The sequence below is a fragment of the Dermacentor albipictus genome, chromosome 8, assembly GCF_038994185.2.
Source record: "Dermacentor albipictus isolate Rhodes 1998 colony chromosome 8, USDA_Dalb.pri_finalv2, whole genome shotgun sequence".
Classification (NCBI taxonomy): Eukaryota; Metazoa; Arthropoda; class Arachnida; order Ixodida; family Ixodidae; genus Dermacentor; species Dermacentor albipictus.
This window is the reverse complement of record NC_091828.1, coordinates 67,697,363-67,722,601: the sequence shown is the minus strand read 5'-3', so window position 1 is coordinate 67,722,601 and position 25,239 is coordinate 67,697,363. Positions and strand designations below refer to the sequence as shown.

Sequence of the window (25,239 nt, the reverse complement as noted above, 5' to 3'; positions counted from 1 at the left end):
AAATGTACACACCTTGCTGCGAGAGGTTACTTTGTCAACAAAACATCGAATTCTGGAAGCATCAGCGAGGAAAGAAAAGCCAATTTCAGTCCCGTTACCGACTCAGAAAGAAAGTATCACCCCTATGTGCGCGGAAATCAATAGAGGGACTTATTGTATGTTGCGATGAGCAGACTCTCAAATTCCCACCCATAGCATAAAAAAGAGCGTATCGGAGAATTAGCTTTGTCGGAGAAATTACAGCATCCCCGGAAATTGATCCCATTAAAAGTGCTCGACTATCGTACAGTTCTAGCTGCTAACACCACTCTCTCTCAATTTTGTTTGGCGAACGTCCTGTAAACTGATAGGGCAGTGAAATTCTCCAGCTGGGTTCGTTCAACGACGACAGGATAATCAAAAAGCGTCGCGCGTAGCATTTATACGTGCGTGCGCGCGTGCGTTGCAAATTGACAAAAAAGAGAAAATGGTGTCATTGCACCGGTGAAGACAAAATAAAAGCTCCGTCTGGAATCCTGACAGATAAAACAGCAAAACGATCTTAGACGCCTTTCCCGGGATTTCCAGTCACAGAGCGAGCATGAGGTGTCAAATGTACACACCATATATCGCGGGGAGACTTGCAAAACGAGTGGGAACTCACGTCGTCTGCTCGCGATAAAAAAAAAAAAGCGCGTCTGCTAGCGATCAGACGGCACCGAATGTATTGCGTAGCACGTGCTTTAAACAAACTCGCGCGTGCGCACATCTTGACATTCGAGAGTCGCGAACGGAACGAAACACGTGCGCTGTGACTTTACTCGTTCCACGTACAAATGAGGGCAGAAGATAAAAAAAAGAAAGGTGAATCGAAAGAAAGAGCGCCCAAGCAACAGTTCGTCGCGACGAGCCAACAAACGCCAAAAAGAAAGGCATCCCCGGCTACGGTGATGGCGATATTGCAAAAGAACTCGGTACCTGAAACAAAGACAAAAATAAAGCCGCTCTTCGTCGTCGTCGACAGGGCATCCCCGCTTCGAAGCTCCCCGCCAGCATTGAACGCTCTTTGCAGGAAGAAATAAAAAAAAAAAGTGAGTGGTGGAAAAGAAAAAAAAATGAAATCGAGATTCCCGGTGGCGCTCGCTCGCAAACGAGCACGGCCGAAACGGAGGATCGCCTGGAGGCACGCGTGAACAAAGATCCACGGCGCCGAGGCACCCCAGAGCAGAAGAGGGGGGAGCTTACGTGAGGAAGATGGCAATAGCGTTAGCCTTGACGTCCTTGCGCACCAGTGCCCAGGTGTCACGCACGAGCCCTTTCTCGCGGGGCGTCAGGCCCGTCTTGGGGTCGGCCACGTCCAGATGCTGCTGACTCGACACGATGCTGCCCATGCTGCCGGTCTTCGTCGTCACACCACCACCCGTACCAAGAGCGAGCGTACTCCATGAAACGCCCGGGATCGCGGGCCCGGGTTATATCGGAGAAGCAGACGACGCCGAAGCGATGATGCAGACGACGACGCCACCGCCTCCTCCTGGACAGCGGCCGTACCGCTGCCTACCGCGGTGGGAGAGAGCGAAGCGGCAGGCGCCTCCATTGGTTCGCGCTCCGAGCGTGACGCTTTCGACACGTGACGTGTGACGTCGGCGCGGCGAAGCGCGCGCGCGCGCTTGTAGTCGAGCGGCGTTCGCGAGAATTTTTTTCGGGCAGCGAGCGGGCGGCCGACCGAGCGACCCCGGAGAAAGCGGGAAGTCACGGCCAACGCCTGTTGAGTGCCGGCCTCGTTTGTTATTTCTTTCGTTGATTTCGTTTCGATCTCCTTTGCCTGCGCGTCAACGCACTCCACCGCTGCCCTCCTTTTCTCGCGCTTTTTCTTTCCTTTCCGTCGTCGCTTCTACCTGGGTGTTACGTCACGGCCGGGAAAATTGACGTCATCAAAACGCCGGCGTCGTCTGGTGGCTGTGGGTGGAACTGAAACGGCGGCGCGTGGTTTGATTCTAGAAAGCTGGAGTAACGGTGCACGCATGTATTCCTCCGAATCCCGATGCGCATGGAAGAAGTACTGGCATACTTTCGAAGCAGGAGGAACTGGGCCGTCCAGCGGGCCAGGGCCGTTGCCGAGGATCTCGAAAGATCTTCCTCGGGCGATGGACCACTGGCAGCCTAGCCCCGGGCACCAACATCAACAACTGCTGGACAAATGAAGTTTATTCCTATCCTATCCTATCCTATCCAGGAGGAACTGAACCACACGAATCTTGCAAATATAATAATGATAATAATAATAATTGGACTGGGAAAACTTGGTAAACACATATCTGAATAGCATCATAGCACGGTTGCCTCGAACTACCTGGCCTGGCGTCACTGGCACTATCGGGAGGTCTTGACATAGAGAACGATTTCGTGGCAACACTAAGTTTGATGATGTGCTCGTAACAAAAAAAGTCGCAGATTCGTCCGAAAGGCTAAGCATCGATTGCCATAGCAAATTAGTAGATAGTTATACGAAGTAGGAGATAGTACTTTTATAGGCCGTATAAACTTGGAAACATTCCCGTACTAACTGAATTAGCAATTGCAAACGTGATTTACAGAGCATACAAAGACAAGGGGACTGAAAGAACGACGAGGACAAACGCTGACCTCCAATTGAACTTTTATTTCGGATAACAAACATATATGACCAAGATACCAAGACAAAAGCGCCTCCTCCAAAACACGAGGGCAACTTGAGTAAGCACTCGAAATTCAACTGAACCACAATCGCCGTCTTAAGACGATCGAGAATGCATGCGCGATCCCAAGAAAGCAAGTTCTTTATCTGTTAATTCAAATGACGGCTTACTGACCGTGTCAGCCTGAGCGATCGCTGCTGCTTCAATGATACGTCTAGTGTTTTCAGTAGGATGCCTAGCTAAGCTACCAGTACTTTCAAAGAACGTAACACAGCCGCATTTCGTGGAATGGCCTCCAAGAAACCCTTCTCGCCATTTTTCGGACTTTATTGCTAGGTTCTTGCAGTCTAACATTTATACATCTACCTGTCTCATATACCTACAGAAGACAGACCGCATAGCTGGGGTGTCTTGTAAATTACTCCTTCCGAACAATCCGTATACTTTTTTCTTGTGATTGATACTGCAAGGACTGCGTCCCTTACCAACAGGATTAGTTCTAACGCAAAGCTGTGCAAGTTTTCTAGGCGCTGGAAAAAACTGCACCGACCCCTTTTCTTGTCATATTTTCTTAAGTATGCGAAATCCCATGAATGTACTGCAGAACAGCCGTTTTACTTCTTCGATCATGTATCAGAGGCTCGATTCTCTGAAGATCATAGTTTGTCCAACTGCGCGACTTCTCTGAGACTGAGACAATAAGAATGTTGCTAAGCTTACCCAGCCGCCTTCAACCGGGCGATCTGCGAACAGAAACTAGGTTCCATTAAATGATAGCAAGATTTATTTAGTGCATTATGCAAGACAGTTTGAACGATACCTCTCTAAATCAGTTCTGAATGAGCTTACGCGTATGATGATAGAGGGTCCATGGCACAAGGCTCATACATCCTACACACACGATGCCGAGTAACTCATAGTCTCAAATCTGGAAGCCTAAGGGATCCGGAAGTTCATGCGTGAGTGAGAGCGGAGCTAGAGGCATTCTTCAAATAGAACCAACGTCTGACGTACGGAGGCCGCCACACACCAGTCCTCACAGTTAAACGGAATCAGAAAATCGCCCACGAAACGAAAGGCTTTCTCAATTTTTGTGTCGCACAACCGTGACTTGCCGTTCCTGTCTCAGTGAGCCAGAAATGAATCGCTCAACGTGGGAGTGGTGCAGGACCCTATACATATCCCACTTTTTTGAAGGAACAACTTTCAATTCCATTCTGTGAAGGTCGAGGAAAGATAAAGCTGAAGGAATTTCATAATACCCGAAACAGAAACGCCACACTCATTTTGAAACCACGCAACAGGACCAAAACTAAAAATAGCTTCAATAACAGCCAAGAGTGCCTGAAGTGGAACAGAATATTATATGTATTTTATGTCTCTGGACATACAGCTTTAAATGGAGCGTCCGAACGTTGAGAAAGGTAGTGTATAATATCGGAAAATTGTTTAACTAGAAACGGATCATTAACTTCTAGCTTCTTAACGTGACACTGGAGCCAGTAACAAAGAAACTTTTTGCCACGTGCCTTTTTCCGAGCGAACGCCACGAAGAAGCGTCTCAGGCTTGTGGGTTTTTGCTGAGAAAAACAACCAAGGGCCAACCTTTCCTTTCTGTCTACAGGTTGCGCAAGACTGCTAAGATGCAATTCTGTTAACATGCGTTTCTCCTTTGATTTTACCCTCCTCAGATCAACATCAGTTCTCCTAATAAACAGAGAATCAATGGAAGCTTGCGCTTTTTCCAACAAATTACTTCTACGTGTGACGAAAAACCCAGCTTCTTTGTCAGCTGCTACAAGACAAAGCCCCTGGTCGGTTAGGTAGGAAAGCACCCTTTCCACAGGAATAGCACATTTACAAGGATAGTTCAATTGGGACGCATATATAGGCCATCAGACACGCAACGGTTACTCTCACATTCCGGAGCACGTCTAGACACACCAAGCACCACAGTCAGCACTTGCGCTGGAGTGGTCATTCCCACTGTTGCAAAGTTAGGCCCAAGAGCGAGAGACTGCGTGACCAAGTCCGGAAGGGTCACATCTACAACTGTGTAAACTTGCTTCGCTGTCTTAGGGGTAGAGGCACCCTGCCGGTTGCGAGGACGAACCAATTCCTGTTGCCACCTGTGCTCCGAGGTGCTGTCAATAAGCGCAGTCATCTCTCGTCGTTTTCGGGCCTTGAATAGGCAGCTCCCCGGGGCCCCGATCCACTTGAACGCTGAGGGATTGACGAAAAACCCTTGCCTGCTTCAACCATTCGGAGCGCAGGATCTTACATACGCTTTTTCCGTGGCCTGCGGGCGGAATGAATCCAGCATAGGTGCACAAGAAGTTCCGCGGGCAGCTGTCCATTTCAGCTTCGAATGCAGCAAGTCAGGATGAGTGCCTGGCAAAGGGCCGAAGTTGAAAAGGTAATAAGGATGGACGGATGAAGACAAACAGAGTTAGCGATGCTCGACGAACTAGAAATATACTGAAGCAGGGTTTGAGTATGGGCTAGTTGTAGGACAGACAGTTGGATACGTAAATGTTAGACTGCTAGAACATAGCAACCAAGTGTGATAATGGCGAGAAGGGTTTCTTGGAGTCCACTGGGCACAATGCGGCTGTGTTCCGTTCTTTCAAAGTGTCAGTGTCTTAGCTAGGCATCCCAATGAAACTTGAAGCGGCACTGGCGACTTGCAGGCGCTCTTCGTCATCTGGGCCGGACGGTGTTACCCAAGCGGCGCTCGGCAATCTTGCGCAGAAAGCACGACCCATGCTGCTAAACCATTACAACGAGTTTTGGCGCAACGGTTTGGTTCCACGTGAATGGAAATGCAGCTGCTTGGTTCCACTTTTCAAACCTGGTAAATCCCCGTTAGATTTGTCATCGTACTACCCCATCGCTCTGGTCAGTTACATCGGGAAAATAACGGAAAGGATGATTTTGACGCGCCTGGAACGGTACCCGGAAAATTAGGGCCTGTACCCAGATGCTATGGCTGAATTCCGGCGCTGGCGCTCATCCAGAAATAATGTCATCAATTTGTTCACGGTTGTTCAATGTCAAAAACGTCTGAAACAACTCACTGCGGCATTGTTCCTTGACATAAAAGGCGCCTACGATAATATAGAACATTATGCCACATTAGAGGCTCTGATTGAAACGGGAATCGGTGGCCGCATTTTTCAGTGGCTGTGCAGTCATTTGACCGACAGGCATTTCTTCGTGATTACCGAGGATGGCGCCACGACTCACCACCGAAAATTCCGTGGATTACTGCAAGGCGGAGTGCTGAGCCCGATGCTATTCAGCCTATAGTGTTCGTTGGCCTAGTCAAATGCTTGCCCAACACAGTTAAGTATCAATATATGCGGACGACTTCTGCATCTGGGCGTCTGCTGTAAGACGGATGCGGGTACCAGCAAAGTTACAAAAGACAGCTACGTTAACATCACTGTACTTGCGAAAACAGAACTTAGAGCTGTCTTGAGAGAAATGCTGCCTTGTCGCATTTACTCCGAAGGTAATGAGGCCCTACTCTGCAGGTGTTAATGGGCAAGCGATTTCAGGCGCATGGAAACACCGCTTTTTAGGGGTAATTATCGACCGCGACCTATCATAGGGCCCACACGTTCCTTGCCTTAAGAGAAGGTTAGTGACAATAATACACGTCCTCAAATTTCTCCGTGGAAAGTCATGGGGCACATCGGTGCGGTCAATGCTGCAGCTTTATAATGCCTTGCTCTTCGGTTTCGCAAGGTATAGCCTCCCTGTGCTAGGAAACACCTGCAAAGCAAACCTGCGTGTACTCCAGGGACGACAAGCTCAAGCCCTAAATACGTGCCTCGGTCTTCCGAAGTCTGCGTCTACAGCGTCAATGATTGTCATAGCTCGAGATCGCCCAATATCAACGCACTTAGCCACCTACGCTCTCAGGGCGCATATTAGACACGTTGCCCGACTATACCTTCTCACCATCTTGCTTCTTTACCTGCAGAAAGACCACGCACAACTTTCAGTCGTATAATTGCTGCCGATCGTACCTCGTTGCCATGGACTACATGCCTGCAGCAAGACCATCCCCACCCTTATGGTGCCTGCACAAACCTGAAATACACCTCACCAAGCCAGGAATCACGAAGAAAGCTAACACGTCATCGTTTTGCTGAAGCAGGCCACATTAGGACATTTACATGAGGTGCATAATGGCCGCGTACATGTTTACATCGATGACTCAGTCACATCTAGAAGTTCAGGTGCTGCTTTTGTGATACCAGTAAGATCCGTCAAAATACAGCTAAAAACGTCACATGTATCATCAACGACAGCTGCTGAACTGGTAGCCCTGCGTGCGGCTCTTCATTTCATTCAGGAGGAACCGCCCCATGCATGGTCAATCTTCTTTGATTCAAAGGCAGCCCTACAGAGTGTACTCTCAGCACTGCGCCATGGATCACATGAACAGCTAGTCGCAGTGATTAGACAAGTTCACTATCGCATAGTTGACGGACACGATATATCAGTGTTTGCTTAGTCACTGCGGCATACATGGCAATGATCGAGTGGACGCAGCTGCCCTATCTGCCCACGACGGCATCAACTGCGTTGTCATTCCTCTTTCGAGAGCCGACGCAGCAAAAAAAGCTTTCCGCGCTCGCGCGTGAGCTAACATTAGCTTAATAGCATTCATCGATCTTCGCAAGTGCACGCCATCATACCCTGGACCCTAATTTACAGCTCCATATTCCGCCCCGACCATCCTCGACGTAACTGCACCCTTCTAGTCAGTCTATGACTTGGAGTGGCATTTTCAAGCGCGTACTCCTTTCTTATAGGAATGGCCAACAGCCCACTTTGTGAGTTCTGCGGATGCAACGAAACAATCGCGTACCTTCTTTGCGAATGCCCTCGCTTGAACCGACAAAGAACCGCACTCTCAGCCACCCTAGACCAACTGGAAAACATCGTTGGAAACTGGCCTACGCGAACATCAGCGCGAGCCGCTATGAAGACATTGCTGCGTTATTTTAAAGACACCGGACATTTGTGACGAATTGTGACTGTACACTGTGGTGACGTATATAGGATGGGACGGCGACACTGCGTAACACTAGGAACGCCTTCGCAGACTGCGTGACAGTGCCCCCCGAAACAGTTCTGTATTGTGTGTGTATTTGCTTTTTTCGCTTTCTTTTCATTCTTTCTCTCTCTCTTACCTATCGCATTGCCCCTCCGCTTGTACAGGGTAGCCAACCGGAGATACTCTCGGCTTAACCTCCCTCTCATTTCACTGCCTTTCTCTCTCTCTTTAGACTTATACCTGAAGCAGCAGTGATCGCTGAGGTTGACACGGTGAGTAAGCCGTAAAATGTATTAATAGATAAAGAATTAACTTTCACAGACCCTTGTGGTACACCTGATTGAACTTCAGTCAGTGGAGAGCTACGATCGTAAGCAGTAACGAATTGGAAGCGATTGGTAAGGAAATGCGCTATCCATTTCAGAACGTTAGGCCCAATATACAGTAAGCTTAGTTTAAGAAGTAGTAGTTCTTCGCATAATTTATCAAATGCTTTACTAAAATTCAAGAAGAAACGGTCAGCGCAGGATGAGTGACTTAGGATGCGATGCAGCTGATGAATGAAATATACTAGTTGAGTTTCGCAGGAGTGTGATTATCGAAAACCATGCATGTGCGCTAGTGAAATATAAATTAGACTCTCGAAAGCTAGCCAGATTTGTGAAAACAAAATGCTCTCACAATTTGCAACGACTACTTGCAAGGGATATGGGTCGATAATTAAGAGGTGAGCTTCGGGGGCCGAATTTATAGATTGAAACCACCGTCCCAATTTTCAACTCCTTTGAAAGTTCACATGGTTCACGGATTGTTGGAAAAATTTTCTCAATATCATGGAACTAAAGAGGCTAGTGCCTTTAAGGAATTTACTCTTAATGCAGTCGTTACCAGGTGATGAATGATACGGTAAACTACATATTAATTTGTTAATTCCAGGTACCTCGAAAATCACAGGATGCATTGGTAATTATTCGTACTGGTATGTGATAGGAAATTAAGTATAGCCAGTTTTAGAAAATTGACTTGTAAATGAATCACTAAGAATGGTCGCGGATATGTTCTCAGAAGCAGCATTTCCAGATGAATATTCTAATTAAATAGCATTGTTAGTTGTTGGGTTTATTATTTGCCTAAACTTTTTAGGATTTGTTTTTGGTATTTCAGGCAGTGTACGAGTTGTCTTTAGCAGTTTTTAGAGCGGCTATATAGATATATGAAGCGGATTTGTAAGTTGCTCAGCGCGGATGATTTCGCTAAGTGATAGAAACGTTTTTCCCGATAGATAAGTGTTTTACATGACCGTAGTACCATGGCGCGTGCGCCTTTGAAGTGATTGTGCGGTTAGGGATGTATTTCTCAGCTAATCTGTCAAATGTACGTGCAAACAAATCCAAGCTAGATTGGACTGAACGATCATAAAAATTTCTAGCAAAATCATCATAGAAATGAAGCAATTCACCGAAGTTAGCTTTCCGATAGTCACGTATGGTTTTTCAGTGTTTGATCATTTTATGGAAATGAGCGTTAATATATGATGATGATGAACATGTTTTCATTAAGGAATGGCTCGAAGGCCTATTTGCTATAAAACTGAGCTAGAGGTGGCCACTAGTTCCTGGTAAGTATGTGGTATATGTTATGCGAGGTCATCATGCGTGGTACGTATCAAGTCGAGGGTGTTAGCTACAATTTTTGAAATTGTGGTTGCCTGAGTAACTAACTAGGCGAGAGAAAAGACGGAGCATAAGTTAAGGAAGCCGTCACCCTGTTAGAAGAATGGCGCGAAAGACGTAGTACGGCAGGGTGTTCCACATTATGTTTGTAAAGTTACAATCTCCTTGCAAAAAACAAAGGGCGAGAAGGAAAGCGTGAAGGTACTACTACGTTGACAGTGTCATGCAGTTCGTTAATAAATGTGGATGGTAAGGAAGGTGGTCGATAAAACGTGCCAAGAATCAGTTTAGGATTGCCTAGTGTTGATGCAATCCATCGTATTCCTATAGAGCGCTGTTAACTCGGATAGGGAATGATGGTGTGTCTTTTGAAAGCGCAAGAAGCCCGCCTCCTGCACTACGCTCGCTGCGGTCGCAGCGGCAAATAGTAAACTGATGCACATTGTAAAGAACGGCCCGTTGAGATGCAAGTTTTGTCAGCCAGTTGCGACAGCGGCGTCAACTTTTCCTGGAACGCCACCGCAAACCTGTAGCCACGGGGTCACTAAGTCGACTGTGTGTGGAGAACAATACGCACGTCCTCGACTCTCCGTCGCTGGAGCCAAGTTGAGTTCGACGAAGCATGCTTTGTGACTGAACCCACCACCGCCGTTCTGGTCTACTGTGAACAAGGGAGTCCCCGAGGGAACGCAGGTCGAGGCCCCTCCCCATGCGCCGTTCAAGACGCAAGACAATGGGCAACTGGCGGCCGCGCTGCGGGGGTCAGCTCGGGCAATAAAAGGCGCCTTTCCTGACGTAAGCCCCGAGTTCTACGAAGTCCATCTGACGTCGGTTGAGGACCGTGAACCCGTGCGGAAGTGTGTGTGTGTAATCCCTAGCGCAGAGAGCCGACTCGTTTACAATGACTGGTCGAACATTTTCCTCACCTTCGGATCGAGGGAGGACCGAGTGTTTATAAACCGCTGTTGTGCGGCTGTTCAATGTACTTTCTCTCGTAGTCATGCTAGACTGATGAACTGCAACGTCCTTATGTAGATACTGTAAATAAACCCATATTCCTCGTTCTCGATGAGAAGCATTACTTCCCTCCAACAACGTTCTCAGCGTGGATACGTTGGACGACGGCATGGGCCAGCTACCTTCTAAATCATGCGCGACTCCGATCTTGACAACTTATTACGAGCGATGGGATTGAGCCCCCAATCCTTACAACATCGCGAAATATATCCGAGTCGAGCGCGTGCGTGAAAAACCAGGTTTCACTTAAGGAGATTATTTTCACACCGCGTGCATCTACCGCGGATGAGAGAGCGTTAATTACGTTTCATTAAGAACGCTTCTGGGCGTTAGTAAAGATTACTCATACTTCAGATGATTGCGATGATGTGCCACTGCCTAAAACTGATATGATATGATATGATATGATATGATATGATATGATATGATATGATATGATATGATGTGATATGACATGATTTCGATTATATGCCGCTGCCTATCCTAAAGTGAAACACGCGGTGCACAGCAGCGTCGCGGTGACTTGCCTCAAAGCCGCGTGTATTCACCTCTAGAGCGCGTTCGAGGTCAGGGCTGTAGATAAAGCATTTGTTTTGCACGAACGTCCTGTTATAGCGCAATCTGAATTGAGGGGAGTCTGGTTGACTCCTAGCAAAATTTATTTCGATTTTCTTTTTCGAGGTATACAGCTGCTGGGGAAGAAGTCCTCCCTCACATAAATGTTCTGTTGTTTTAGCTGAATGCGAAGAGAAAGATATTTTTTTTTTTTTGGTGGGGGGGAGGCTTAAAGCTCGCAAATTTGGCTAAATGGGACGACATTCGTTCGTTGAAAACGGACCAAGTCTTGGTCCGTTGAGTCCACTGAGCACGATCAGTAGAGTCGGTGTTGTAAGATTCGAACACCTCTTTTTTTTTCTTTTTTTTATTATCGCGGTTGACAATTTATCTTCTGTTTCGCTCCAGGTTACTTTAGCGTCAGTTAAGGCCGTGAAAGATTACGTTGTCACGCTTCGACCTATATTCAAATTCATCGAAGCGTGTTTGGAAGGAATTACTGCGATGTGTCATTTATTCAATATGTTAACTTTTGTTTACTCTTTACCAAGATGACAGGGGATAGCTGGCGTGTTTCTCACCGCACGATTTTCTCTCCGTATTCCGTACTCACTTCGTACCGAGGTCTTCTTAGGAATATCGGTTTTAATCAACGCGCCTTCGGGATCGATCTCTCGCATTTACCTGTGCGCGTGGGCTACGCGAGAAACGTTTAAAGCCGTCGAGAAAAAAGAACGGGAAATTAGTGCAAGTCGATATCTGCGCGTGTGACTAAAACTGAAGTCAGTTTTAAAACAGTCAGCGAATCGAACAGTTCGTGGCTTGTCCCCACCCCTGTCCTGCTCCCTTCTCTGCACTGCTGCGCTAACGCACTCGAATACTCTGTAAGCGGTGTGGCAACGCACTGCTCTAGCTGGAGAACTATACCGCCGTTGTTCAGCAGTCTACCTTTGCGTATCTATCGCAGGTCGTTAACGATTGATCACCTCAGGACTATGGAAGAACCTCAATTAACAGTTTCCTCATGGTTATATTGCGCTCAGTTTTACACAGACGATATTAAGTGAAGGATGGGACGTGGACCGACGTAGCGCAGACTACCAACTGTTTAGTACTGTTAAAGAACGCGCTTATATACAAGGAGATTGGGCGCGGGGGGGGGGGGAGATATAAAAATATATGACAAGGTGACGACATCTCCCCCCCCCCCCCACGCCATATCTCCTTGTATATAAGCGCGTTCTTTAACAGTACTAAACAGTTGGTAGTCTGCGCTACGTCCGTCCACGTCCCATCCTTCACTTAATATCGTCTATGTAAAACTGAGCGCAGTATAACCATGAACGTTCACCAACTAAACTCCTCCATTGCTTTACTAAACAGTTTCCTATTCATCTCCGCTCGCCATCATATATATATATATATATATATATATATATATATATATATATAAATATCGCTGAGCACGAGGTCGCGGGATCGAATCCCGGCCACGGCGGCCGCATTTCGATGGGGGCGAAATGCGAAAACACCCGTGTACTTAGATTTAGGTGCACGTTAAAGAACCCCAGGTGGTCAAAATTTCCGGAGTCCCCCACTACGGCGTGCCTCATAATCAGAAGGTGGTTTTGGCACGTAAAACCCCAGATATTATTATTATTATTATAAATATATATATATATATATATATATATATATATATATATATATATATATATATATATATATATATATATATATATAAGTGTGTTCACAACAGGAAACCATGATCTTTGCACCTAAACATCGCCATTCACACGTCACGAAGATTGCACAATCGTTTCAGTTTCATGCTCGTGCAGGGTGGGACGCAGACATCCAATACCTCGGATCTGCCACGTGCAGTATAGGAACGTGGAACTACCTTCCCGACGCAATTACTTCCTAAACTGACCGCTATAGGTTCTGAAGCCTTCTGCGCATGCAATATTTTTTTTTTTTGAGACTATGTAACATTTATTTCAATTATATGTTTACGTTAGTGCTTTTGTATTATCATCTGTCATTGCTGCCTTGTAGCAAATGGTTTATCCTATTGAAGTTAGTGGCATAATATTGACCAGATTTTGTTCGATTTCACGACGCTTGTAAGCCCTGGTTACCTTTTTTTTTAAACACTTCACACATTTATTTCTCACGATTAATTTCGCTCGCTTGTAATACTTTTTAAGCCACAGTGGGCATTTCTTTTGCCTTTCTTGCTGATATCGATTTCTTTTAAATATTTTTTGTGTTTATATATTTATCTGACTGTACATCCCCCTTACGTAATGCCTTTCCGGGCCTGTAAGGCACCGTTAAACAAACAAATAAACATGTTGTCGACTGAAACGAGCTCAATTCTTATCGGTATTTAGAATAAGTATCCTGCTCGTCTCAGGTAGCTATATAGACGGCTATTGACTTGGCGTCCTTGATTCAGCTGGTCACCCCGTATGTCTCCGAAGTTCGATCCATATGCGTCACGAGCAAAATGCTGCTAGAAAAACGAAAAAACGAACTCCTCGGTGTTTTGTTCCTCCACGCAGAGCTCGCTATGTACACTGTGTCAGGTAAAAGTGCGAACCGCCGGAGTGCACAACCAGAAGAAAGAGAGAAAATAAAAAATGGCTGTGGCTTAGGTAAGGTTAAGCCCAGGATGCGAAGCATACTAGCCTTTATTTTAGTTGTTGAACCACTGTTTAGCCTGGTGAACTGCTGTTGCTTGGCTATATTTGGTTCGGCTAGACGAAGAAACAACTCATGCATTACTTCTTCGCCTTCAAGAGTGGAACGCGACAGCGTTCCCGTCGACCCGCCAAGGGGTGTAAGACAATGGGCTACAGGGCAGCGACTACGCGCCCCGCATTGGACGCGGTGAGCGTCGAGCAAAGCAGCGTTCGGCGCGGCAACGAAATGTGCGCCTGAGCAAGAGACGCACGCCTTAGAAACAGCGCGTTTCTAAGGCAACACCGCATTCACTAGAGGCGCTTTTGTACCGCTTTGAAGCGTTGTACTCGTGGCTCAGTGGTAGCGTCTCCGTCCCACACTCCGGAGACCCTGGTTCGATTCCCACCCAGCCCGTCTTGCAAGAGTTGAGCCAAAGCCACTTCTCCTCTGTCGTGACGTCACGGTGTCACGTGATTTCATGGTCACCGCCGCGCCTGAGGAGCTGGGTTGAGCCCTCGTAATATGCTTCGCATAAAAGTAAGTAAGGGGAAGAGGGGGCAGGGGGGAGGGGGAGGGACCTTACTGGCCCCGAGAACTCGGTCGATTGCGTAGCGTTTCCGCGCATGCCGTTGAGGGACGACCGAGAGCACCGCGCCGGGCCTGTCAGGCGCATGCCTCCGTGAAAACGCTGCGGCGCTGCGCGTGTAGCATACGTCCGCCCGAGGCACACGCCCGAGCACCGTATGCAAGCGGGTCCTTTGAAGACGAAGGTCGACGGGGCCTAATTGGCCCGACTCGGTCAAATCTGCGGCGGATGGCTTCAAAGGAGGGACGCCGAACAGGGTATACGAGTGCGGGCACGGATCGAGAGCCTGCGCCGTCGATTGCAAGCGTGTACGCACTCGAATACGCCGTAGGTGATGCAACGTCGCGGCGTTGCTTGCGATTCAAGCGTCTATGCATGCGCATTTTCCGAGGTGGGTGAGATGGGAAATCGTTGTCGAACAAGTACGTATAGAATGACGAATTTCGGTATATTCTCCAAATCCACGGTAACGAAGCAGTTCGCCAACGACTCTGTGTGCCGCGAGACTACGGTATTCTCGCGTCAAGATTCAGCCAAAAGACTGAGTCATGCTGACTGCCCCTTCATGTAGATTATAAAGTGAGTTTTCTCATACTAAAAAAAATGAGAGTTAAGGAACTAGCGGCAACACTCATAAGTAAGCCCGCTAAGCTAAATAGAGAGAGAAGTGACGAGGTAAAGGCAGGGAGGTTGACCGGGCTTTGCTATACCTGCACTGATGAAGGAGGAAAGGGGACCAAGAAAAATGAGAAAGAGCAGAGAAGTTCACGCTAAGCAGGGACGCACACGCGACGAAGCTTTCGTCACTTCAGTTCTTCATAAAGCGGTTCACGTGTATAGGCTGGTGCATATTGAGAAACGCAGTAGCGCATTTGTGTCTTTGTTAAATTTTTTGCACATCGCAGACGCAGGAGGCCCAGGATATTCTCTTTTGCACGAAGACCTGCCATCTTAGAGCGCAGCCCCATTAACATACATCAGTTATACTGTACGCGCATTCAGTGCACAAACAGATCGTGCTCCACTTATAGAGTGCTTTAGTTGAGCCCCTTTACGGTACGCTCCGCCCCGAGTGGCCCCGCTAAGCCAAAGCGGAGCGGCAGGCATATTTCACGTTTTACTTATACGTCTAGCATAGCGGAGCGGACCTGCCGCAGTTGCAGCGCCCTGTGGCCACATTCAGGGTAATGAAAGAAAATAAAAACACCCATTGCTCACTTTTATACAGCAAAACGTGTATATATATATATATATATATATATATATATATATATATATATATGTCTACTGTCAATACATATGCTTATACACGGGAGCGGAATGGACATACCCATGTTTGTTCGCCAGAGTAAAACTCTACTCCTTCCAAGTTTCATTCAGCTTTATAACTGTACAACCTACTTAACCACGCTAGTTTTCGTGAATGATTGCATGGACCTCACATCATTGTCTTTCTATTAGCGCATGAAAACTCCGGTCTGCATGACTTCCTGGAAGAATTTCGCTCGTTCATGTTGCCCTTTCTTTAAACCTTATGTACCAGCATCACAAACGTCGCCGAGAGCCTCGATTCACACTTATTTCCAGATACGAATGGCATCGGCAAGTACATTTACTTTATTTCCCAATGCACCGTACCGTCGAGCTTATTTATGGATCGCATCACTCTGCCTTGCTTCCCGCTTCGGCGATGACACCAACGTAAATCATATAAGGTAGCCGAAACCCTACACTTACACCCTTCGGGGTAGCTCAGTGGCTTGGGGGTTACGCGACTGTGCTGCAGTGGGACGGGTTCGAAGCCCGGCCCCGAAGGCTGCGTGTAAATGGAGGATACACGCGAAAACCCTCGTGCACACACCCTGCAGACCTCCACTGTAGGGCTGTATATATTGTATATAGTGTTGATCCGTTGATAAAGTGTGTTGTTATTGTGTGTTGTTAAATTTCTGTTTGAGGGAAGAGGTTGGGTCGGGACAGACAGACAGACAGACACACAACGAACTTTATTTAATCCTGAGGAGCTACTGTCAGGACCTCCTAACGGGAGGCCATTGTAGCTGCTGGAATTTTTTTTTCTTTCTGAGCTTTTATCCTTCTTTTACGGACTTTCCCAATGCAGCTGTCACTCGATGCTCTCTCGGCCTCAACGCTACAACTTGGACTATACCGTGTAAGTGCCACTAGCTATGCACACGAAAAGATAACTTGGGTGACTGGGAATTTAGATTTAGGCACGTGCAGTATAAGGTACGCCGGCGGGCAAGCACTCATCGTGCACAATGGAGGGAACAAATTGCGTTCGCAGCCATCGTTTCAGGTACTTTTTTCACCGAAGGGCCACAGCAAACGCCCGAGATCCTTCTAGGTATTTGGGTATGCGTCCCTGGCTGTGCCTGGGCGCGCAGTCTCCTCGGCCCAGCCCGCACTCCGAAATTTTTAGGCGATGTAGGTTGGGGGGATGCGCGACCCTCGCGCCTCCCCTGATGTCTTTCCCGCATGGCGCGTCTCCTGTGCTCGCGCTTCGCCGCGTGGCCTGCGTGACGCCCGCGCGGTTGATGTGGTTGGGGCGCGGTGCGGGAGATGGCGCGAGTGTTGCGCTGCTAACGCCGCGAGGTTACTTGGGCGCCGAAAGGAAGGCGCTTGCTCTCTTGGGTTCAAGACAGCCAGCGGGACAGACGTGCTGCACGTGCAGCAACCCTCTTCCCCGGCGGGTCGCCGAACAGCGCGGACATTCCGCGCGCGCGGCGACCGATGCATCTGCGAGACCGCCTCGCGTGGCCGCCTTCGAACGCGCCACGATTCGCGTGACTATACACGCGAACGACCAGGCGTTGGGATCCAGCATGGAGCGAACATATTCGCTCGCGAGGACGCGGTGAGTCGGACTTCTAGATTTGTCGCGCGCCCATCGGCATGTTTTGTGGATAGCAACTCGGCTAGCAGGCATTGATCTATGAAAGGTGCAATAAATGCCCCTGTGATTGTTTGCACTACTGTGTTGTCGTTCCTTTGTCTCAAGAGTACGGTGTGAGAATCCCACATCTTCAGACCCCACAACGTAAGGCTTAATTTTAAATCCGTGAGCAGTTGTATGCTATCCAACGAGAAAACAGCTCTGGAGATCACGCTCACAGCAGCGAGCGACTTTGCCTTTGCGCTGCCTCTCGCTCCAACGCCCAACGAAGCGACGAGAACACAGCGCTGACGGTGCTCTCAGCAAACGCCTCGCGTTGCCACTTGCGCAGATCGTCCTGCACGAGCGCTTGCAATGCGTTACCGGAGCATTTTATCCAATGGAAAACAAACCCCCGTCTTGGGGAACGCCACGTGATAGCCAGCGAGCTTGCTGTCTGCATCCAATCCAGTCCTTTCTGACGCCAACGCTAGCCAACGCGCTGCGCAGCACGCTCCGCTCAGGCAGCTTTTAAGCGGACCGTGTTCCTCGCTCCTCTGGCCCGCTTACGGCTAAGCGGACGGCGCATGCGCATTCGTGCTTCCGCTCCGCTCAGCTGCTGAGCGGAGCGCAAACACGCTAAACTAAAACTCTCTAGTGAGATCTTGTATTATAGCGCTGCATGTCGGCATCGTGGTGCTAGCGAGGCTCCTCTGCGCATGCGCCTGTCACGGCTTAGCTACAGCGCGCCCTGAAGCCGGCAAATGGGCGGAGACGTTAGCGTTAGTGGTACCGCTAGCTGGGTGCTGGAACATTCTAATATTTAGATTCCCAAAGAGTTGCCTTTGTAGCACATTTCGGAATGGATATCTCGGACCTGACATTCAATAATAGCCTAGCAAGAGAATGAAAGTTCATGGTTCGAAACCAACCTCTAGAATCTATGCAAGAGCACGTTTATAGGCCAATTACGAATCAGGGGGCCTTGACTGTGGGAAACAAATCTATAGAATTAAAAAAAATTGACTCGCCATACAGGTCCTGAGGAATGTGGCTGTCCAGCGAAGATGGTGAAAACCACCACTGTAACTGCTGTAGGGGGTATGCAATGCTTTATTGCTTTAGATAACGCCTTAGTTGAAATCAAGAAAAGAAATGGGCATGGGCAGGGCATGTAATGAGGAGTGAAGATAACCGATGGTCATTAAGGGTTACTGACTGGATTCCGAGAGAATGGAAGCGTAGCAGGCGGCGGCAGAAAGTTAGCTGGGCGGATGACATTAAGAAGTTTGCAGGGACAACATGGCCACAATTAGCACATGACCGGGATAGTTGGAGAAGTATGGGAGAGGCCTTTGCCCTGCAGTGGGCGTAGCCAGGCTGATGAATATGATTGCTTTAGATATGGTAATTTAGAGTAATGGTAATAACGGTAATTTTGGCGGCACGCCGCCACTGGTCGTATTTGCGTTTTTACGGCTGAGATGTAAATGTATACCCTGAATTTTTCGATGTGCGTGCCTCAAAACTTCCGCGCCCTCTATGAGAAGGCAAAGGAAACTAGTGAGGCATGTGCTGACACCTGGTGTAGCAAGAGGCAAGCTAAGAAACCAATTAATAAGTAGTTTCATACAGTAATTACTCAACCGAACTCTGACGCTACTGTCTACGGGAGCTGTAATCGGGGCGGTTCAGTCAGCATGGGAATTATGCGAAGTACACGGATTTCCCTAAACCTCGTCCTTCTGGTTTTAAGCGTCTCTTCGACTTTGTCGAATTGGTCGTCTTCAAAAAAGTACTGTGTAATACGTATTTAAATAAACGTTATTGAAATTATCCGCCCCCAGGATTCGAACGCAGGACCTCTAGCACAGAAGCCCGACATTGAAACCATTAGATACGCCACGGACGCCTCTTTTACGCGCAAGTGCAGCTGGCCAGCTCGTCAAATCGGCGGTGTCTGTCTGAAGCCGCGAAGCAAGCGAACGAGGAAGGCGGTCGTGCATGATGCCTCCGTGCTGGCTCCGGTTTGTCTGCAAATTTCGCCTACACGTTTAGTTAGCACTATGGGCCACCACAACGCAGAAACTTGAGGATAAAAATCGAAAGTCCTCTATACTCTTTAAGCTAATACTTTAATCACAAAGTCTGCCACGCATATGGCTGAAATTGCGTTGTTGAAATATTTGCTGTTAGTGCATAACGAACACAAAAATTGCGAAGAACGAATCCCGCCTACTAGTCAAGAATATGTTCAGCATGCATTGGGAGGCGGTTGTTTGCGGCATTATATTGCACTCTGTTATAGCAGGTGCTCACCCTTACCACCGTGCCTTACTCGTACGCGGAAGCCAACCGGTAATTCGAGCGCCACTTCCTGAAACAACGCGTTAGGAACCCCGCGCAGCGTCTGCCATCGCCTTTGATCACAGACCCTGTACCCAGTCTTTGCAGCGCCTTAAAGCGCTATAGCCGTCACGATGGAAGAATGCGGATGTTTTCATGTCGGCTCCGGCTTTCTCAAATGTTATCGCAGATTTCTCTGTGCTTAGCGACCTAAAGTTTTCACCAAACGATTCTTGAAGTTCTCCGGACTCTGTGGACACCTCGCTTTCAGGTGGGACATTCCATTTTCCTGGGAACCGCACCTTTTCTCCACCCGCCACGTCGCCGCCGCGCTAAGCCTAGCTGGCCGGTCGTTCAGCCTCCGACTGCACCGACTGGGTCTCGGCGGCGTGTCGCGCCTCGGCGCGCGGCGTTTACATCTCCTACCAGAGTGATCCCGCACCTCTGTCTTCGCTATGGAGATCCAGGTCGCCGGCCAGGATATTTCGCCAGATGAAGTGACCGCCCAGTCTGGCTGGGTCACTGCACGATCCCGCCGCTCAAAACGCGGCACGGACAACTTGACCCAGGCCGATGGATCATCTCAGGCCCCAAGTAGCCGGCCCCGCTCTCGGGCGAGGCAGCCTGTTAAAGCTCAAGTTTTGAAGGCGGGCCGCATGCCGCCGCTTCCGACGGAGGACATCAAGATTGTCATCCGCCCCAAGGGCGCCCTTCATATAGCCAAGATCGGCAGTCCCGTGGTAACCACCGCAATTCTCCGAGCAGCGAACCTCACGGACGAAGAAAGCTCAGAAGACACTGTCTGCCCGAATACGCAACAAAACATCGTTGTCGTCAGTACACCTCGCCCGGACCATGCAGACCGGTACGCTCGCATCCGCTCTATCCATGTGAACGGCGTCAACCACGAGGTCAATGCATACGAAACCGCAGCTGAGCACACGACGAAGGGGGTCATCCGTGGGATCCCACTCACGGAGACTCCCCAGCAGATCCACAACAAAATTGTCACTGCCCGAAACCCGACAGCCTTGGCAGCCAAGCGCATCGCTTCAACTACAACAGTGATCGTCGCTTTTGACGGACTGGATGTGCCTTATCAGGTCTGCTACGGTTCCACGTTACTCCCATGTTCGCTATATCGGAAGCAAATTGACATTTGTTACCAGTGTGGCCGCCTCGGACACCGTATGGACATTTGTCCCTACCCAAATAACAAGATATGCCGGGGCTGCGGTGTCCGCAACCCCCCCGCCGACCATAACTGTAACCCTAAGTGCTCGCTCTGTGGTGGTCCCCATCTCACCGCGGACAAAAGCTGTGCCGCTCGATATAAAACCCCGTACGTCATCCGCAAGCGTATCGGAGAACGACGAACAACCAGCCAAGCCACCTATAAACAAGCCGGCCCCTCCACCCTCAGCACCAGAACCAGGCCACGCTCCCGCACACCGTCAAGGGGGAGCCGTTCCCGCTCCAGAACTCCATCTCGATCCAGGCAACAACGCTCAAGATCCCGGTCTGCATCGGCTTCACGCATCACATCTACCAACAACAGTAAGGTGAGCTTCGCAGACGCTCTCATGGGCACCTCGCGAGAGGGTCGTAAGATCGACAACACACAAGTCACCTACCCTTCTCTTTCACCAGAAAACCCAGAAATAGCTCAGCTTAAGCGCGAGAACGCCATCCTACGCGATCTCCTAACTAAACTCTCGCAGGAGGTTAGAGACCTCAAACAGTCCCAAACACCAGCCCCTACACCTATCGCACAGAACGTCCCTGCCCCTAGTCAGGAGGCCCCCTCGACTCCCGCCCCCAAGAAGAGAGCCCTGCAAGATGGAGCCACGGGCCAGGTCCGCTCTGAAGTTAAAGACATGCTCATCTCACTTCAAACAACTATTAGCACTTTCCAACATGCTCTGGACTCCATCCAACAAGCCTTCATTGGTATTGTCCAACGCGTGACCAACCTGGAAACTCATATTCTCACGCCTCCTAGCCATGCCGCCCCCGTCTGCGACCCTTCCGGTACGCCGATGGCGACATCCACCATCTCCCACCATGGCTCACACTAATCAAGACGCCCTCATTTGGCAGTGGAACTGCCGAGGCTTTCATCAAAAACAACCAGTACTCAATCAATACCTACGCCAACATACCCGCCGCCCGGATGCTATCCTACTTCAAGAAACCAACAACGCCCCGACCACGCTCCCCTGTTATCAAACCTTCCATACCACCCACCCTCTTCGCCGGGTTTCCACCCTAGTACGGCGTCGTATTCCTGTTATTGAACATGATCTCAATAGTCCTCACATTGAACATCTATTCCTCGAATTAATTCCCAATCGTAAACGGAAAGAATGCATCTTCCTTCTGAACATATACAATAGCCCCAAGGATAAAGCAAGGTGTCGCTTCCTCACCCTCTTTAAGAAGGCTCTTCACGTAGCTGGAACGCACCCACTACTCATCGGCGGTGATTTCAACCTCGCCCATACAGGCTGGGGCTACGTTCGCACGGAAGCTGCAGCTCGCAACCTCTGGCAAGATTACCACGACTTAGGCCTTACGCTCATCACGGATCCCTCCTTTCCTACACTCCTCGGTACTTCCACTACCCGGGACTCTACCCCCGACCTCACCTTCATCAAACATATCACCAATGCACACTGGACCAATACCCAGCAAGACCTGGGCAGCGACCATTATATCCTTGCTCTCTCTTTACCCCAACTCGCTGCCGCCCCTGCCCCCACTAAAGAATTCACCATTACCGACTGGGATGTTTTTCGAAAAATACGCATAGGTTCTACCTCAGCAGAAGGCATTACCGACATTAACACCTGGATGCAAGCTCTACGCACTGATGTTCAAACGGCCACTCGGGTGGTAACTACAGATGCCTCAGTTGAACGCATGGATAGCCGCCTCGCCCATCTTCTGGAGGCTAAAGCCTCCATCCTAGCTCGATGGAAGGGGCAGCGCCTAAACCGTCGCCTCAGAAGCAAGATCTCGAAACTGAACACAGCCATCGAGGAGCATTGTCAAATCCTCAGCCGGCAACAATGGACTGAGCTGTGTAACACGGTGGATGGACAACTTCATCGCCCTTCCTCGTGGCAACTCCTCAAACGTCTGCTTGATAATACCACCACCCGCACCACCCAACAGGATCGGCTGCAGAAGCTCCTTTATACGGAGACCCTTAAGCAAGGTCCACAACAGGTGCTTGACTACCTCTGCACCAGATATATCTCCAGGGGACAAGTCAGTACACACAGCAATTACATCGGTAGCCCCAACCCTACACTAGACGCCGATTTCAGCGTATCTGAAATACACGCCGCTCTAGGCAAGCTTAACGGTCGTTCTGCTCCAGGGCCAGACGGGGTCACTAACAAAAGCCTTCGCAATCTCGATGACGAGTCCGTGTCCCATCTGACTGACTACATCAACGATTGCTGGCGCAGTGGTGCCCTTCCAGCCGCCTGGAAGACTGCCAACGTTATCTTAATCCCAAAGCCTGGCAAACCATCTAGCCTCAATAACTTAAGGCCCATCTCCCTCACTTCATGCGTAGGCAAGGTGATGGAACACGCCTTCTTAGCACGCATCAACAGTCACCTCGAGGACAACTCTCTCTATCCCCACACCATCATTGCATTTCGCCCTCACCTTTCTACTCAAGACGCTATGTTGCAGCTCAAACATCAAGTGCTCAACGATCGTTCTCGTAACATGAAAGCCATTCTCGGACTCGACCTCACTCAAGCCTTTGATAACATTTCCCATGCAGCTATCCTTGATCAGGTCTCCAACCTCCAGCTGGGAGAGCGAGCCTACAATTACATCCGTGACTTTCTCTCCAATCGCACGGCTACCCTCTCGGCCGGGGATTTACGATCAGACCAGCTTCCCCTTGGCAGCAAAGGCACCCCGCAAGGTTCCGTTATCTCTCCCATGCTCTTTAACTTAGTCATGATTGGCCTTGCCAAGCAGCTACAGCAAGTCAACAATATCAACCATACCATCCTCGCCGACGACATCACCATCTGGTCGTACCGAGGCAGTGATGGTCAAGTGGAATCAGCCCTCCAAACGGCGATTGACACGGTTGAAGCCTATCTCCAAGGGACTGGACTGCGCTGTTCGCCGGCTAAATCGGAGCTTCTGCTATACAAGCCCATTCAGCGGGGTCGCCTTCCCAAACACCAATCTGATCACCGACCCTGTGACGCCATCACCCTACGCCTTCAAGATGGCAGTCCTATCCCAAACGTCCCTAGTATCCGGGTTCTCGGTCTCACCATCTCTACCAACGGCTCCAACGCCTTGGCTCTCAACAAGATCTGTGCCCAATCTCAAAACACCCTACGACTTCTTAAACGTATATCTAACCGTCGAGGAGGACTCAAAGAAGAAAGCCTTCTCCGACTCGTCCAATCCTTTGTCATATGCGACATCACCTACGTTGCTGCGTACCTCAACTGGTACCGGGCTGAGCAGAACAAGCTCGACACCCTCATACGAGGGGTCTACAAGCAAGCACTTGGTCTCCCAGATTGCACCAGCACTGAACTCTTCAACCAACTGGGAGTTCACAACAACCTTTCCGAACTCATTGAAGCCCAACAACGCTCTCAGCTTGAACGGCTCACCCATACTGAAACGGGGCGCTTTATTCTGTCCACGCTTGGCTTCACCTACCATCAGCAACAGGGCCCCAAACAACCGATCCCGACCGACATCCGTAGCTGGATCTACATAGACCCTATCCCTAGGAATATGCACCCTGAATATAACAGGGCCCGGCGCCAAGCGCGGGCCGGAGCTATCATAAAAGCCCTTGCCAACGTACCTGGCGTCACATTTGTTGATGCAGCCCGATACTCCCATGGCACACGATTTGTGGCCGTTGCCACACGCGATGGAGCCCTACACCATGCCTGCAGCGTCACTACCCCCACTGCCGAGACGGCTGAAGAAGTGGCCATCGCCCTGGCCACTTTAGATCCCACCTGTCACACCATAGTGTGTGACTCTCGCTCAGCCGTTACTAACTTCAGCAAAGGGCGTATTTGTCCCCAAGCTCTTCGCATCCTCTGCCAGGCACCACACTCTAAAGACAGCATAATCTCCCTAACATGGATCCCGGCCCATGCGGGCCCTGTCCACCCACACCTCCCCAATCTCAACGAGGTCACCCACTCCATTGCGCGAGGCCTAGTCAACCGCGCCGGAGTCACTGGAGATGAGTTGGACACCAGGGACAGTCTGACAACTTATAACGATCTTGTTAAGGCCTTTTACCTGAGTCGCCGAATCTTCCCCCCGCCTCACCCAAAGTTCAGCCGGGCGCAGGCTACCACCCTGCGTCTACTACAAACAAACACGTACCCTTCACCCGCCCGCCTCCACCTTATATTTCCGGACGTCTACACTACCCCCAACTGCCGGTGCTGTGGAATTCACCCGGCTACGCTTTCGCATATGCTATGGGAGTGCCCAGCACAGTACGCACAGACTAACACCACGACTCTCTCGTCGAGGTTGCATGAGGCTCTGCGGAGCTCCACCCTCGACGACCAAACCTGGGCGACCCAGCACGCCCGCGAGGCGGCGGCGAGGCAAGCCCTCGACGTCCCTTCGTGGGAGGCGTAGGCCCGGCCATCATAAAGTGCTGGTTCTACAATAAAAGTTTATTCCTCCTCCTCCTCCTCCCCTTGCCACCATGCTACCATGCG

At 49.5% G+C, this 25,239-nt stretch overlaps 1 protein-coding gene across 1 annotated transcript in view; it reads right to left on the bottom strand.

The window, feature by feature from the left end:
- Nucleotides 1-1,534, bottom strand: part of LOC135914530 (globin-like) — a 143,643-nt gene extending 142,109 nt beyond the window's left edge. The window contains exon 1 of the mRNA XM_065447436.2: nucleotides 1,225-1,534. Coding sequence (XP_065303508.1) covers nucleotides 1,225-1,370 — 146 coding nt within the window. The 5' untranslated portion in view covers nucleotides 1,371-1,534. The remainder of the gene's footprint in view (nucleotides 1-1,224) is intronic.
- Nucleotides 1,535-25,239: the final 23,705 nt, after the last annotated feature.